Genomic DNA, 17,713 nt, shown 5'->3' on the forward strand with positions numbered 1-17,713 from the left:
ACATAGCGCTATAGTAGTTCCACAATAGCAATATGTTTTTCTATAATAGCGACATACTGTTTTAGAATTTAAACAACCATAAGAAAACTAGTTTCACCATAAGTATTTAGACCATTGCAAATTAAAACTAAAAACTAACAAACAAAAGTAATAAAAGAAGATATTATGCGGTTTTAGGTTTGGGTTTAGATTTTATATAGAATAAGAAAAGATACTATAGGAGATGATGTATAATAAAAATATAAAATATTTGTATACGGTCCGGATCGGTTCCAATCCGGAACCGTGGGGTTCAATCCAGAACCAATCCGTGAACTACGGTTTTTTAATTCTTCAATCCGGAACCGAACCACGGATTCAAAAAACCAATCGAAACCTATTGGATTGGACTGGACTGGATCGGATTACGGATTTTACGGATTCCTTGCTCAGCCCTAGTTATAGAGAAAATTGGTCTAGAGAAATTCTAGGAAGAATTTCTTTGGACCAACCCAGAGAAAATTTAGTTCAAAAACCAGAGAATTTCTCTGGTTTTAACCCAGAGAAAATTTAGTTAAAAAACCAGAGAATTTCTCTGGTTTCAACTTCAAATGAAACAAAATACTTAATTGATCCCAATTATTTAACTGAAACAAAATACTCATAACCTACCAGTTTTCAATATACAACAAATGGCACATTCTTTCGATATATAAGATCATTCAATGCAGTTTACAGGTCAATAAAGAAAAATAATAATAAAAAAAAATGACTGACAGATTCATATCAAATCTCCTAATCATTAGTTACCACTTCCATAATTACAAAGTAGCAAGTTTCTTAAAGGCCCATATCAAATATTGTTCCCTAAATTCTGAAGCCACGCTTTTATGTTGACAGCCCCAAGTTTTCACCTTTGCAACAAGCAAAGGGCTCCAGGTCCATCCAAAGCTCTATAGAATATTAATCACTGCAAAATTCATTATTAGTAACACTTTGTCTAATCAAATTTGAAAAAACTCCTTGGTTCCTTCCAAAGATAGGACACTTGAGAAAGTTGAAAGTTCAATACACAACTCAGTCAACACTTAAATGATCACTTCCCTTCTTTTTGGGCCAAAAAAATGATTTTTTTCATAATGTCTAAGGTCACTCAACCTTGATCTAGAGAAATTTCAGTCTAGAGAAAATTGGTCCAGAGAAATTCTGGCCTAGAGAAATTTAAATTTCTCTGGACCAAATTTCTCTGGAAAGTCTAGAGAAATTCTGAATTTCTCAGAATTTCTGTGGTCCAATTATTCTCAAAATTTCTTTGGCCCAATTCTTCTTAGAATTTCTCAGCATTTCTCTAATGCATTGGCTGAATCTAGAGAAATTTTGAATTTCTCTGGTCTAATTCTTCTCAGAATTTGTCTGGCCCAATCCTTCTTAGAATTTCTCTGATGCATTAACTGACTGTCCTGACCATATGCAATCACATGCTTTTATGGACATTAGGTAGTACTTTGTTCTCTTTACTATATCACTAAGAAAATTTCCAGATCTGCTGCTACTTTGGCATACAAAATGCCCATGATTTTGTTTGGTATTCATTAGTAGTTTTTCTCTCTTACAGTTTTTTCTCTTTATCTTAAGTTTATGTCCCAATCCTTTGCACAATGTCAATTTCTCTGACTTTGTGTAATATATAAGCCAACAATACAATCTTTACTAACAAACCCATAAATTTCTCTGGTCCAAAACCAGAGAAATTCTCTCCAAACTAGACAGATTAGAGAAATTCTCTCTATTTGCAGCAGAGTTGTATTTTTATGAACAAACCTTGGTTATTGTACATTGATCCAGGAAATTTCTCTGACTTCACAAATTTCTCTGGCTCTATTCACAAAGAATTTCTTTGACTTTGTGTAATATGTAAGCCAACAATACAGTCTTTATTAACAAACCCACAAATTTCTTTGGTCCAAAACCATAGAAATTCTCTCCAAACCAAACAGATCAGAGAAATTCTTTGGATTGAAACCAGAGAAATTCTCTGGATTGGGTGTTGAGGATTGATCTCAAACACCCTTCTTCCTTTCATGACTAACAAATTTATTGAGAATTACAGATGCACAAGGTTCAAACTGGTTCTTATATACATATCTCAGTGACCATACATATCTGTTTGGTCAATCCAAACCAGAAATTTTCTCTGGATCACCCCAGAAAAATTTCAGTTCAAACCATAGAATTTCTCTAGACCAATCCTAAGTAAAAAGAAATGAATTGGCATTCATCACAAGAAAATTTTTCCTTTGCTAGAAAATCTTATGCAGTACCCACTTTGAAAAACACACTTCATTATCTATGCCCAAATGTCAGAGCATCGTGGACTTACATATGCCTGATGAGTTCCATAGCGCTGAATCTCTTACTCTACGTTGGAGAAGATGATTGCGCATGCACACACAGTTAGTGAGAAAAGAATCTATGTACTAACATGTTTGGAAGGATAGAAAATGGAGAGACAGATTGGAAGTGTTACTAAGAACCAAAAAGAAAGTATAGGACCCATTTATCTCGGGTTCTTTTTGTGGTTACTTCCGCAGCGAAATGAAAGTAACTTACCAGAAAGGTTGCTTGGTTGGCGAACTCAAGGTTGCTGGAGAAGATGCGGGTCGACATCGACATGGCGTTGTTGATCAAATACACCATCACTGCCGGTCCGGCGAGTCAAAAAAGGATCTTCAATTCAATCCAATTGGCCAGCCTCATCTTCTTGAAGAATGGTAGTTAGATATCTGAAAGTACTTTTTTGAGCTTCGACCTCGATTCATAAGCGGCGGTGGCAGTGGTGGACGGTGGTTCTGGTGGTTCCGAAAATGTCACTACTTTGATTGACTTCTTCCAAGCACGCAGACTCAACATTCCTGACTTAGTTATCCTCTCTGGCTATGAGAGTGTAGGTGTAATATAAAGGTACGGGGGTGAGGGACCTTAGACTACTAAAGAACATATTGTGGACCTAATCTATTACTAAAAATTGGATAGGGATCTTAGACCAATTTTCCGTTTAAAAATTTAAGGTGGCGGTGAAGGAGTCGGACAACAATTGGATCCGGGTTATGTGGGCGGGTATCCGTTTTATCCTTTAACCGGAACAAACCGGGCCCCCAAATAACGTCCTTAAAAAACCCGGCCCACCTCCTCAACTCATCTCCGTTAAATGGATTCGATAATTTTACAGAAAAAACGAAGAGAGTGAAATGGAGAACGAAGAAGACGATGATGGTAGTGTCGAAAGAGAGAAGAGTACAGGGTTCGTGATAAAGATACCATCGTACCAAGAAGTCATCGACACTTGTCAATCTCAAGCCCCACCATCCTCTCTCTTCACTCCTTCACCTTCCTTCTCTCAATCCTTCAATTTCATCAAAAACTCCGAGTTCTACTCTCCCCCTCCGCCGCCCTCCTCCTCCACCACTGCCTCTTCCGCCGCCGCCGCTTCGTCTTCGAGGTATTCTCTTCGATTCGGATTCTGGGTCTTGTGTTTTTTGATATTGAGATTGGGGAACTAGGGCTTGATTGTTTTTTATTTTGGTTTTGGATTTGTCAGGCAATTGGGTCAATCGGAGGCTCCGTCTTCTTCTTCGTCTGCTGGTGTTTCGTCGTCATGCCAATCGCAGACTGCTCACAATCGCAATGCCATTCTTGTTAGCCATAGACAGGTATGTTGTACTTGTATATATACACACACAGTGCATTTCCTATTCAAATTCATAGGTTGGTTGCTACTTCTTACAATGATGTACTCATCAAGTGTCTAAAAAAAAGAACTACTGGTATCCATAGTAAAGTGGAAGAACAAATTTCAAGTTTAGTAGAATATATTTGGGATATTGAAGAAAATTTGGGATGTCCAACTATTTATCAATGTCCAAATACTTTGGACTTGAGGATTCAGCAATTAGAGACACACCCACAAACTAAACAATTGCTCTCGGTATCTAGGATTACTTCTGTCCTTTGGGGAAAAAACCGCAATTACCTGAGTACATTGTGAAGTGGCATCTATTAGCCCGTGTAATCTCATATGTTCCTTTCTTTTGATGCAGAAGGGAAATCCATTGCTAAAACATATAAGGAATGTGAGGTGGGCTTTCGCAGATGTTGTTTGTGACTACTTGTTGGGGCAGAGTACATGTGCTCTTTATTTGAGGTTTTAATTTCATCTTCTATCACTCTCACTTAGAAGAAACATTATATGTCTTTTTCTTCTTTGCTATAGTTACAAGGTAGGGTAGGGTTGGTTTTCATTAATATTTGGTTCTACAACAATTTTTTTTATCCATTCTATAACTAGTTTTTATAGGGGTACATATTTCGTAAATTATGACAATTGTTTCAGGAGCTTGTTGAACCATTCACTTTCTTATTTTTTGATTAAGATTACTCTTTGATGCAGCCTTCGGTATCATCTTCTTCATCCAGACTACCTGTATTATCGCATAAGGGAATTGCAGAAGAACTTTAAGCTTCGCATTGTTTTGTGCCATGTTGATGTTGTAAGCTTCTTCTACACCAAATTACGACTTTTTCATGACTCTTGGTGGCATTTGGTTTAACTATTTGATATGAATTTCACAGAATCTGCATTTCTTGCAGATAATTACTCTATGCAGTTTTGTTTTTCATGTAATATGAGGGGTTTGATTGCTCATCTTGTCATTGTTTCCAGGAGGATGTAGTGAAACCTTTACTTGAAGTTACAAAAACAGCTTTGCTTCATGATTGCACCCTTTTATGTGGCTGGAGGTATTTTTGTTCTAGTGCACATGGGTTTATGCAAAATATGGTATTTGTTACATGAGTGTATGTAAGGATGAAATTAAGGAAAAAGATCGACACCCCTAAAAAAGCTTCCCTAATTTACCCACAATGACATAGCAGGTTAGATGTCAACTTTTTGATTTGTCATAAACTCAAGCATGTGAGCCCAACTCCTATCCCGTGTCATTGTTGGTGAATTGTGGGTCTTTAGCATTCCTCTTGAAACAATAAATATATTTGCAATTTTTTTGTAATGTAGATATCTCTGTAAAGATAATTACTTGGTGAACTCTGTTTTGAAATGGTTTCAACACGTGCGACAAACTAATTTGTTTTTGTGGTTCTAGCTTGGAGGAGTGTGGTCGGTACTTGGAGACTCTTAAAGTTTATGAAAACAAGCCTGCGGACATTATCCAAGGCCAAATGGATACGGACTATTTATCACGGGTATCTTTCTCATGATCTTTGGTCTTGTGATCAAGTTTTATTGTTAAGAAGTTTTACTGCCTATGCAGGGACCTCAATCTTAATTTTTTTGTAAAACATGAAGTCAAGTATTTATTTATTTATTTTTCTTTTACATTAACAACTATTTGAATTGACTGAGTTGGGATAATCTCTTTGCTTGTAGCTAACGCATGCTCTGACGACAGTTCGACATGTTAACAAAACTGATGTTGTCACCCTTGGTTCTACATTCGGGGTATGCTTATATATGCTGTTACTTGTATTATACATCTTATTCTTTTCTTTTGGATTAATTAATTTTTTCCTATTCAGTCTCTTTCTCATATCATGGATGCATCCATGGAAGATCTAGCTCGGTGCCCTGGAATAGGAGAGCGCAAGGTTAGATTCCATTAACTTTGTTTATTTGCTCTATTTTATTATGTACATTTTTCAAGCACCATGCATTTCTGAAAACTTATGGGCATGCTTGTTACATATTCAACAAAGTGAATTTTGGTTTTGTTTACTGGAACCTTGGGATGGATCCTCATGACTTCTCTGGATGAGATGTTTTGATGACTGTAAAACTGGTTCTTACCTGTAAAATAAATAATGAATTTTAAGGTATTTGAAGTTTGAACTGAAATATGCCAAACGATGTATAATAAAATTGTTTGGTTGTCCACCTCATTCTCGGCCTGTTTGCTATAACTTATAAGCTAACTTATATGATTATAGTTTTTAAGATTATTATCATACAAAAAGCTTAAAATAAATTTTAAATCTATATGATACAGCTTTTGATAATCTGTGAAAAAGTTGGACCTGTTTGGTTAAATAAGCTGTCACAGTGTGTTTTTGTTGTGCAAAAATATTTATTACGTCCTCTAAAGCTATAACTAAGAAGAAAAAGATGGGACTCTCGTACATGTGCAATTAAATGTTTCAAATAAGCTGAAAAAAGGTACTAATTCTAGCTTAAGAAAATTTCAAATTTTTTTGTCAAATAAGCTTAAAAAGCCGAATAAGTAAGTTATAATTAAAATTGCAACCAATCACCGTTAGTTAACTCCTTTTTTTTCTTTTTTTTTCTTCTCCTCTTTCTTAAGCAAGTAAGTTAAATAAGTTGACTTACTAGTGTTGCCAAACTGAGGCCAATGTCATTCAGTTGGTAGTCTATGAGGCTTTGTTAGGGAACTGTTGTTTGATCTTTGTGCAAATTACCTTTTCAGGTAAAACGCTTATATGATACTTTTCATGAACCATTCAAGCGTGTAGTTCCCAAGCATCTTCCCATTCCAGAAACCTCTACACAGAACAATGCTGAACCTTTTCGGGTGAGTGAAGGAAAAGAAGATGAGAAAGAAGAGGATGCAAACAAACGTAAGAAGAAAGAACCCGAAATAACCATTAAATCAGCCCTATCAGCTGCTTTTCCCAAATATTCATACAAAATAGGTAAAAAGAACTATAATTCACAACAGGAGAAGATTGGAGAATCGAGTAGTGCTGTGGAAGAAAAGGTCAACAGTGACGAAGCGGCAGCTGATCTCTCTTGAGTGCGCTATTATAATCTCTTTTTCTTTTTTCTGCCCTAATGTATGTGGCTTTGAAGATCAAAAATGTTTCTTGCAGTTTTGTACACCAGTAATTTATCAAGGGATGTGGAACTAACTGTTCTTTGTAATTCTGTAAATTATTGTAAAAGTAGATTAGTTGAATTTACTGATGAGTACCTGTGTAGCTTCTGAAAGTGTCTATGCAAGAATGTTCTTCTAAAGTGTTGAGCATTTAGTAGTGGTTTGTTAATAGTTATTTGTTATTTTTATTCTTTTGAACTGATTGAATTTGAAGAGCCTATTTGTCTGTTAGATGTTCTCAATTTTTGAGAGAGCTTTTTATTTTTTAGATGGGAATTTTTGAGAAAGATTGGGAGTCAAGATTCTTATTCGGATCTACTTCAAATTTTGTATACAAGTTTGATGCTCGGGTTCTGTAGCCTGATGCAGCTTTTCTTTATTTCATTTCTACCAAAGGTGTTTACAAACAAAAAACACAACAATGCTTCAATTTTTTGCAACACATTTTTCGCCGCCTCTGTGAGAAAGTTGGCGTCTGTATCTTTTGCCACAATCAAAAGGTTCTTTTCATCTCATGTTTTTATCACCAGAATTATCAATGAGGCACCAAGACCTTGTTACAGGAAACCCAATACCTGTAATATCACAACTCAACAATGTTTTTATTTTATTTTTAAATTTATTTTATTAATCAGAAGTATATTAGTATAGCATATATATATATATATATATATATTGCTTTACTTGACATGTTTGGTGAACCAATCTAACATGTCTTGGTGGGCTTCTTCTGCACTTTTGACAGCATTTTCATCTTCATCACTATATCTCACTGTCCATCCGTGTTCAGTCCCAGGAAACATCTTCACAAAGCTATTCACCTTAAAAAATAAAAATAAAAATAAAAATAAAAATAAAAAAACATTATAAAATTCAATTAAAAGATTGGTAAATAAAATATTAGAAAGATTGGGGAGACATTTGTGAAGAAAAAATTATAAATACAAGTAGGAGTGGACTAATTGCATTTCATGAATATAATCAATAGTATAAAAAAATTAAAATTAAAAGAAAAAGAAAAAATCCACTAAAATAACATTTAATACTGATACATATTAAAGACTAGACTATCTAGACAAACTTTTAAAAAGTTGCCAAACACTACCTCAGTTTTGGAGGCAAGAACTTCTTCAAATTGCTTCAACAGCTCTATTGGACAATAATCGTCTACTTCCGCTCCCAGAATAGCAATAGGGACCTGGACCTCTGGTTAGCAAAGTAAAAATGCCCTTCAAAACCATGAGAGAGAGAGAGAGAATATGTATTTTAAAAAGTGCTTATAATAAGGTCATATATGTACCTTTCATTTCATCAAGTTTAAGAAATGAAGGATGTAACATGACTGCAGCTTGAATGTACTCTGGTTTTGCTAGTTTCACAAGTACCTTCCCTAACAAGAATTTAGAAAGATCAAAAAATTTCAGGGTTAGAGCTTCTCATCTCTGATCTTCACTAAAAGATCGTACTCGTGCATAATGAACTGTTACAAATGGCGTACTTCTCTCAAAAAAGAAGCCAAGTTAAAAAGCTTCAAGGCTCGGATCATAACCTCACCCATTTCACCTAAACTCGATTTACATGACTTTTTAACACAATTATCATGTAGTGGATAGTTTTTTACTGTGTTTGGATTATAAATTTGTGTAAGAGTCTGTGAAGGGAAATGAAATAGGATTTTTGTCATTTTTTCTTTCCTTCTGCTAATTCCTCCTCAAATCTAAGATCCAAATACAGCCTTAGAGATATGAAAAAAGTTGAAATCTCACCACCCCAGCAGAAACCTGCTGCCCCAATGGCAGATATGCCTTGATTCTTCAGAGCTGCAATTACAGGTTTTGCATCTTCTAATCCTTTTTCCTTCACACACAATAAAGGGGTTCAAACATTCAACTCTCTGGGTAAGCATTAACTATACAAAAGATTCAATAATGCATAAAAAAATAATTTATAAAGAGAGTTTATACAAAAATAACATTCGGAATGTGTATATTATTCAGAATGGTGTGTTCATGGTATTTTAAAAAAAATAATGATATACAAATAAAAAATTTATACAAAAGTTTCATACAGTATGGTATGCAATAATGTAGACCATTCACTTTACAACATTATCACATTATTCTTGTGATTTTTTTTTTAATTTTTTTTGGTATGATTTCTATGTATGAATCGAGTTTTTCTTTTTAAAATTATAAAGTTAATGATGTGTGTTTTGATTAGAAAATGAAGGTACCAATCACATTCTGTATGTAAATTTTACATTAAAAATTTGTTTATATATCAATACTGATTGATTTGCAAATTAATAGCGATAGAATTAACAATTATAAAATTAGTGTAGAATTGGTTATTGAGTTAGATTAGTAAACAACATAATCTTTAATTATCCATTTGGTCACCTCACATTTATGCTATGTTTGGTGGGAGGATTTGGAGAGAAATTCAGAAATGGAAAGGGAAAAGATGTGTGAAACTATGTGAAATGTAAGTACATTTTATTCACATTTCACAAACCTTTTCTTTTTCTCTTTTCAAATTCTTTCCCAAATCTCTCAATTAAATACAGTATTACAGAAGCAACGTGATTTCATTCTAGCTTTCATTTTAGTGAATCAAACACCTCTTTTGAAATTGTGTGATAATTTTGAAGTTCTTTTTGATGTAGAAAGAATTTCAAGAATTATTATGAAACCCTGGTCACGTATTAGCTGATCATAAAGAGCCACATATTTCCGTAGGAAAATTCTATTTAAATAACATCATTACTCATAAATTAAAAAGATGAAATTATTTAAGTAAAGTTTTCTGCAAAAATATGAAAAAACCAACCGTTCCATGAAACTTGATCCAAACTGGTAGTGGCTTCTCAGCATTCTCATAAGTAAAGGGATCTCCATAAAAGAAGTCTGGACCACCACATAGAACCCAGAGTCTGCAATTTTGTCTGCAAGCTTCCTTAAAGAGTTGGAAAATATTTTTCATAAGTTAGTTTCCACTACCTAAAGAGTAAGAAAAATTTGGAGAATTTTTTTACTTTCTATTTTTTATTTTTTGAAAAGTGAAGTCTTACACAGCCAACGGAACCACACTACGCACATTATGGTTGACACAAATTATATATACAAAAATGATACATTCTTTTAATGTGAGAGTTCTAAAAGAGCATTCATGATGTAAAAAAAAAAAAAAAAAATCAAGTCCAAAGCATCACATTACATTACATGAGACTCACACACCAATTAAAACTATTACGCTGTGTTTGGTTGGAGGATTTGAAAAGGAAAATGAAAAAGGTGTGTGAAATTAGGTAAAACATAGGTATATTTTATTTATATTTCACCTATCTTTTCTATTTTTATTTCTAAATCTCTTCTCAAATTTCTCAACTAAACACAGCATTAGAGTTGCTAATTTAGACTCCCAATCTTTTTTCATTATCTATATTCGGGTGAAAAAGAAATCCACTGTATAACCATAGAATGTACAAAGAAGAGACCACAACTACTCAAAAACTCAACATCAATAAATGAGGCCCGAAACAATTTTTGTTTTTCCACTCAAGGATAACGAAGGCTTCGTTTGGTAATGAATTTCTTTTTCTTTTTTTTTTTTGGACTAAATTAATAAAAAAAAAGATAAAATAGATTAAAAAGTTTATAAAACAAAATATCACATTCAAATTATAATCATTTCATTTTTTCTCTTACAAAAGTTTAAAAAAAAAAATCAAACAAAACAAACATTTAATCACAAACTAAAATAACCAAAAGAATTAAAAAAATCTATTGCCAAATGACAACTAAATAATTTTTGTGAATTCTGAACTCCACACACCAACCCAAATACATGTAAAAAAAAAGAGTGGTACTATTAGCACCTCATGAATTATTTTGGACCTTTTATTTCTTTGGACCCTCACTTATAAATTTTAAAACTCTTAAAATTTCTTTCTCCCCCAAATAATACCAAAATTATTCTTAAATATTCCATCCATTAAATGCACACCCCCACTCCAAAAAAAAAAAACCTCCCTTCCAAAAAATCCTAACAAAATCTACTAAGAAGGAGAAGAGTCACATCCTTTTGAAAAAATAAAATTTCTACAAGCGTTAAGAATTTTAACCATTGAAAGTGTTAACAAATTTTCATGTTTGGACTTGTATTCCTAAACAAATAATCTATGTTTAGTAATGTGTTCATGAACAAATAAGTAATGTTCGGGCCTGTATTCCCGAACTTGAAAAAATGAAAACTTTTGCAAGCGTTAACAATTTTGACCGTTCAATGTGTTAAGAAATTTCTATGTTCGGACCTACATTCCCGAACATTACTTATTTGTTCCCGAACTTGAAAAAATGAAAACTTCTACAAATGTTAACAATTTTGACTGTTCAATGTGTTAAGAAATTTCCATGTTTTGACCGTTCAATATAGGTAATCAAATGGTTTCCACCATTATCGGTAGAATATTACCGCCAAAGGGTTTTCAAGGTTTTGAGAGTAAGTAGGTTTGAAGGTGTAATCTGGGGAAGATTGATGGATGCTGATGGAGGTGGGTGGTCTCATAAACCTTAATTCATGACGTAGTATGTGTGTAGGTTTAATTGTGAGATGTGGTGTCCCAAAATTAATAATGTCCTTTGTATTAATTTTATTTGAGGTTATTATTTTAATAAAAAAAAACTAAAATTTAGGAATTCAAAATAATTTATAAGGTAATAATAGCAGCACTAAAAAAAAAACCCAATAATTGGATTTGTATGGATCAATGTTTTGAAAACCAGACCGGTGGTTGAACCGGCCGGTCCGGATATACCCTTTAAACCAGTCCCTCTTGAAAACCGGTCATTTTAAGCAAAATCGGTGAGAACCGTGGTTAAACCGCTAAACCCGGTTCGGATTCGGATTGAAGTGCTATATTTGGTCCAATATTGAAAAACTGATGCTAAAGGGACTTGAACCCAACACGTCAAGCTCCAAAGAACATGAATTTCCACTCTACCAACATGATTCCTTGTTAATATATAGGAAATATATAATATTAATTGTATTCAAACTAATTTCTCTCAAATACATGTAGAATTAATATTTTTAAAAATAATATTAATATAAAAATATATATAAATATATATGTTTGATGAACATATATATATTAAATTATAAAAATATTTATAAAATAATTATGATATCACAGTTCGATTCCGGTTCAACTCGACGATTGAATTAGTAATCCGTCCATCCGATCTATTTTCCAATCACTTACCAATCTGATTTTTAAAATATTGGTATGGATTACGCATAATACAAGACACAAAAAGCTAAAAAAAATGTAAAAGCAATTATGATGGACATACATACCTCAACTTTGGTGCTTCATATCCTACAATTAATAAATAAAAAGTGAACCCCATTAAAATCTTCTAAAATAAGCAAACCATAATTATCCATTATCAATTTAAAAATTTTTAACTCGTTAAGCTTTTTTTATTATTAGTAATTATTAGTTGTATAAATAAATAAATAAAATATATTATCATTTATTTTTAATTAAAATATAAATTTATATTTATTTATTTTAGTGTTACTCTCCATCTGTATTAGTTTTAGTTATTTTAGTCATATTAAAAGGGATAATTATATCAAAAGTATGAGATTAATTTCTTATTAGGTGTTTTTTTTTTTAATCATTTGATATAGATACAGAGATAACGGGAGGTAATTATTTGGCAATTTAGAAGTATAGTCGTGTAGTGCTTGATAATAGTATAATTGGTAGAGAAGATAAAATATTAACTATTTGTGTTAAGTGATTGAAGAACATGACGAGATATAATGAATAGTGATTGATAAGAAAATATGACCATGTGATACTCCAGAACTATTGTATAATTTTTCGATAACAAATAAATCCGTTAGTGAGTTATTTTTAGAAGGAAAAAAAATTCAACAAACAAGTTTTAGAAAATAAAAAATAAAAAAAAAGACAAAAAAACGAAATCACAACTAAACAGGAGAGAATTGAAAAACAGGACAGGTACCAAAAACATCAGAAATGAGAAGAATTCCAGTTTTGGAAACAGGGGAACCAGTGACATAGGTGTTGAGGCCTCCAAGTTGAAGCACGGAACCATCTCCACAGTTTGAGCTTAGTATTGGTGGGTTTGAACAACACTGAGGACCAGCCATTTCTCCTTTCTTTCTATAGATTTCAATAACTCTGTGAGACACAGAAAACAAGGGAGAGAAAGAAAAGAAAAACTATTGGCAAACAAGGCAGGCTACTGGTTTTTTAATCAATTATAGTCAAACTCTTCTCTTATAAATAATCTTGTGCTTCAGCTTTTTCGACTTGCATGTTATTTTTAGAAAAATGCTTGGGAGCACTAATTAGTGCTCCCACTAATTAGGTGGCAGTGGGTCCCGCCATTAATGATGTGATGTTTTGGTCTTGGAGTTGTATTTTTTTTTATTTTTTTTTACTTTTTTAATGTATTAGTGCTATTAGTGGTGATGTTTTTAGTGGGATGAATCATTGTTGTTATTTTTATTCTGTGTGGCAAATATTTAATTATTATTATTATTATTAAATGTGTGGCTAAAAAAGCTGTAGTGTTTGACAAGCAAAATAAAAAAAGTATTTTTTAAGTACAGCTCGAAAGCATATTCCAAATGCGCAGTCTTCGTTTGACATAAATTAAGACGGTTTTTTTTATTATTAAAATAGTCAAAAAAAAATAAAATAAAATTTTTAGCTTAGTAAGATAAAATATCATATCTAAATCATAATCATTTTTTTTTTATCATAAAAGTCAAAAAAATCAAAAAGCCTATCTTAAACGAGACTTTTGAGCCACAGGTTAAAATAGTCTAAAAATCAACTCACATCCCAAATGAACCCTTAATTGTGCTTTTTGGCATTAAAAAAAGAAGAAGAAGGTATTTTGCTTGTAATTGGGCTTTTTCACTTCTATTTTTTTTTTTTTTAATCTTTTAGGCTTGTTCAAATTCAACCAGAATTTGATATTGTGTGTTGATTTGGTACTTCTTTTTTAAAAAAATTTTAATCAATGAAAGTCAATTATTGGATTAACACTTATGGAAGTTAGGTTTTCATTCTTTGCAAAATATGAAGTGTTTGCCCCCTTAATTTAACTCCTCCTAAAGAGAGTTAAATCATGACTTTCGCTTAGAGATTAAACCCCTAAGAAAGTCGTGATGAATAACTAAACTATGCCTAATTGGTTTGGTACTTTTTTTTTTTTTCCATGAAAGAAAATCAGAAACTTGTTTTGAATGGATGTTTGTTTGGGCAGTTTGGTTATTAACTTCACTTGGATTATCGTAAAATAAAATAAAAAAGTAATGTTATATAAATTAGGTGAAACTTCACCTTAAACTGGTGGTTTATACTGTGTAGAACTTTTGTTATTTAGAAATAAACACATAATTTTGATTTTTTCACTTAATCTTCTTCTTGTAAGGTACATTCCATGTGCACCCCCAGCATGGTAACATTTCCATGTTTTTGTTCTCAAATGCTGACGTACAAAGGGTACAATTGGGGTTAATGAGATTGATAGTAATTAAAAGGTGCGTAGAATCTGACATACTTTTTAAGTGTACAATTAAAAATATATAGGAAAATAATATGCAATTTACTTTTTTAGACTCAATGATATATATATATATATATATAAAAGTGAGATAATTGATTGATAATTAGAGAAGACAAGCGAGAGAGAGAGACACTACAAGAATTTACACATTTGCCGATCACTTTGACCGACCAAAAAATTTTTGGTCGCAAAAAAATGACATTTGGCGACCAAATATTAATTAGTCGTGAATGATCAATATTTTTGGCGACCAAATATGAGTTGGTCGCAGAAGGTCACATTTTGGCGACCAAAAATGAGTTAGTCGCAGAAATTGGTATGCTTTTCGCGACCAATTACAAATTTGGTCGCGGAAGGTTACATTTTGGCGACTTTTTTGCGACTAATGTGGTGTTTTGGTCGCCAAAAGTGTTTGGGAGGGAAATTTCAAACAGGGAGGGGGGAAATAAAATTTTTTGGCGACAAAAAAAATTTGGTCGCCAAATTAAAAACGACGTCGTTTTGTACCTGGAAAACAAAAAAAATAAAAATAAAAAAAGGCCCTGATCTCCTCTGTCTCCAACTCTCCCTCTCTCTGTGTTCTCTCTCTCAATCGGCTTGCAACTGCTCAAGAATTGCAGCCAATTCCAGTCCAGAATCCAACATTTCTTCCTCAATCTTCTCTCTCGTCTCCTGATCCTCGGCCCTGGCTAGACGAGTACACCACACAATCTTCAATCGGTTTTGCAACAAACACTTAACAAGGCTGAAATTATCGAATTGGAGATGACCCAAAAGCTTGGTCTCAACTTTAAGATCATCATCATCAAAACCATTCTGTTCTTCTTCCTCGTCAAACACAACAGTAAAACCCATTCTCTTCCTCCTATTCTTCTTTCTCGTCAAACACAACAGTAAAACCCACATTATCATCAATCATAACATTGTCTTCTTCTTCTTGGAAATCAGTGATTAGGTTCCCAAAGGAAACCATCTGATCGAAAACATGATTCGACATAGGGTTCAACAATTTCTCAATCTCCTCCCTCTTGTTGGGGTTATTGTTCTTCAAAACACCCAAAACCTCATCAGCGGCGGCGGCGACTGTTCCGGGAGGCTGACCACCGCCCAATTGCTGCTGTACGAGGCTAAGCATGGCCTCATAGGGAACCCTAGTTTTCTTCGTCTTGGGCTCGTAAAAAAAGGCCCAAATTTGATTCTACTGATTATGGCTCTGCAATAATACCATGGGTTTCTTAGTCTTTTCCTTCTAAATTCTACCATGCGTGTATGCTATCATGGTTCTCGGACCCTTGGTTCTCTTGTTTCTTTCTACGATGATGTTACTGGTAAGGCCTTACCCTGGGACTTTTCTGGTCATTGTTTAAAGGAAACTCACTTGAAGATCTTACATTTTTTTTTTCTGAAGATGTTGATTTCATTTATCCATAAGAACTTGCAGTATTTTGTTCTTTGCATTATTTGTATCAAATTACTGAAGAAATTTCTCAAGCGATATCTAATGAAAACAAGGTCACTTTTTTAGGCCTTAAGACTGAGCCATTGAATGGAACATACTTGGAAAGAACTGGACAGCCATTTGATGATGGAAAAAACAACCACCCCGAGCAGGAAAGTTGCCCATTCTCATGGGCTAGATCTCCAGAGAATTTGCTTCAGCAGGAGACATATTTGGCCTTGGCCACTGCATTCGTGCTTTTGAGGTTGCTCTATTTCCTTTTACCAACTCTGTCTGCATGTACTCGATTGGTTTGGAGACAGTACATCCCAAATATGAAGTTAAAGAGCTTGTGGGAACATCCTCCGGCCTATCTGAATCGAGCAATCCAGTTATTTGGCCTTGGCCACTGCATTCATGCTTTTGAGGTTGCTCTATTTCCTTTTACTAACTCTGTCTGCATGTACTCGATTGGTTTGGAGACAGTACATCCCGAATATGAAGTTAAAGAGCTTGTGGGAACATCCTCCAGCCTATCTGAATCGAGCAATCCAGTTATTCAATTCCCTAAAGGAGCCCTGCAAGAGAAGTAATTTGCAAGAGGGAGCGATGAATGCTAGGGCATGGGCTTCAAAGTCCTTAACTTCGGTTTCATTTGGGAATGCAAACACCAGCTAGGTTGTGCCAATAAGTTGATCTCACCTCACTTTTTCCGGCGAAATTAGGCTTCTAGATTCTCCTTTGCTGCAGAATCTTTTCTGTGTCCGTCTGCAACAAATTCATGATTTGATTTGGTTTTCCATTTGGGGCTCAATGTTTCATGGTAAGGTGGAAAATTTTACATTGGTTGGTTGTTGTAGTAACCGTCATTTCTATGTAATTTAGAATAGAATTTGTTATCACCATCCCAAAAATAAGAAATGGCTTTAATTTTGTGAATAGCTTGTAAGCTATATAGCCTTGACTGGCTGGTTTGGACCCCCTCTTGTCATTCCAGATAAGTTTGTCATTTATGTATCTCATCTTTCTATGTTATTAACATTTCTAGATAACTAATTTTAAGCAACATGTTAAACAGTAGTTTAGAAAATGCCTTAGTGTATGACTTTTTCTTTTCTTCTGGCGGCTCTTAGAACTTTACTTGTGTTTGTGTATATACTTAAAAGATGTTTAAAAATTGGTTAAACGGGGAATTTGATCTGAACTGGTTGAAATCGGGTAGTTTGGTTCTAGTTTTAAAAAATTTAGAATCATTGAATATGGTTTCGTTAGTAGATTAATGCTCAATAGAATTGAACAAAACAAACTGAATTTTTTGATGTTTTCGTTAATTTTAGTATTCGTACATATAGGATTTTCCATGTGAATAATGGGTGTTCTCTTCTTTTTTTAGTTCTATAATATGATGAGGAATGTTGGACTGAATTTCTGGCCAGCCCCGTTTCTCTCAATCTGAGCCCTAATTTCAATGTCATCTTGTGAATTAATTTGAGCAGGGTTTTTAATAACAATGAACTCAGTGGCAAGATTCCTTCAACGCTAGGACTACTGCAGACTTTGGAGATATTATGAGTATCTCTGTCACATACCCAATTAAAATCATAATAAGATGCTAGTTGTGAATACCCATTAAATTTTTTGAATTGAGTATACAGTGTTGGCAATGGATTTTCCTGGATATGGACTCATTGGTGGCCCTATCCTAATTTCAATCTCAATGTTTTTCGTTCTTGTAGTGACATGCCTGTTAACAAAGCACATACTTTTATGTACCATTG

At 33.6% G+C, this 17,713-nt stretch overlaps 2 protein-coding genes, 1 long non-coding RNA gene and 1 pseudogene across 3 annotated transcripts; 2 read left to right on the forward strand and 2 right to left on the reverse strand.

Moving 5' to 3' along the window:
- The first annotated feature begins 444 nt into the window (after nt 1-444).
- On the forward strand, nt 445-7,021 carry ERCC1 (nucleotide repair protein). The gene is made up of 9 exons (XM_028198161.2): nt 445-3,478; nt 3,578-3,689; nt 4,077-4,180; nt 4,427-4,526; nt 4,700-4,776; nt 5,139-5,238; nt 5,423-5,494; nt 5,572-5,640; nt 6,474-7,021. Exons 1-9 carry the CDS (start codon nt 3,228-3,230, stop codon nt 6,798-6,800), a joined length of 1,212 nt encoding a protein of 403 aa, XP_028053962.2. The 5' UTR covers nt 445-3,227; the 3' UTR covers nt 6,801-7,021.
- Nucleotides 5,642-6,512, reverse strand: LOC114258256 (uncharacterized). The gene is made up of 2 exons (XR_003627869.2): nt 6,377-6,512; nt 5,642-5,839 (listed from the first exon to the last, which is right to left on the reverse strand). It is a non-coding gene; the product is annotated as an uncharacterized LOC114258256 (long non-coding RNA).
- A 459-nt stretch (nt 7,022-7,480) lies between the features above and the next one.
- Nucleotides 7,481-13,218, reverse strand: LOC114258255 (endo-1,3;1,4-beta-D-glucanase). Its single transcript, XM_028198163.2, is given in 8 exon segments — nt 7,481-7,702; nt 7,987-8,087; nt 8,182-8,271; nt 8,648-8,738; nt 9,711-9,793; nt 9,796-9,836; nt 12,240-12,261; nt 12,920-13,218. Coding segments are annotated over 8 exon segments (717 nt in total). The 5' UTR covers nt 13,068-13,218; the 3' UTR covers nt 7,481-7,561.
- A 2,501-nt stretch (nt 13,219-15,719) lies between these two features.
- Nucleotides 15,720-17,007, forward strand: LOC145791779 (5'-adenylylsulfate reductase-like 4 pseudogene; annotated as a pseudogene).
- Nucleotides 17,008-17,713: the final 706 nt, after the last annotated feature.

The sequence above is a fragment of the Camellia sinensis genome, chromosome 5 (genome assembly GCF_055761805.1).
Source record: "Camellia sinensis isolate YWXY chromosome 5, ASM5576180v1, whole genome shotgun sequence".
In the NCBI taxonomy this organism is placed as follows: domain Eukaryota; kingdom Viridiplantae; phylum Streptophyta; class Magnoliopsida; order Ericales; family Theaceae; genus Camellia; species Camellia sinensis.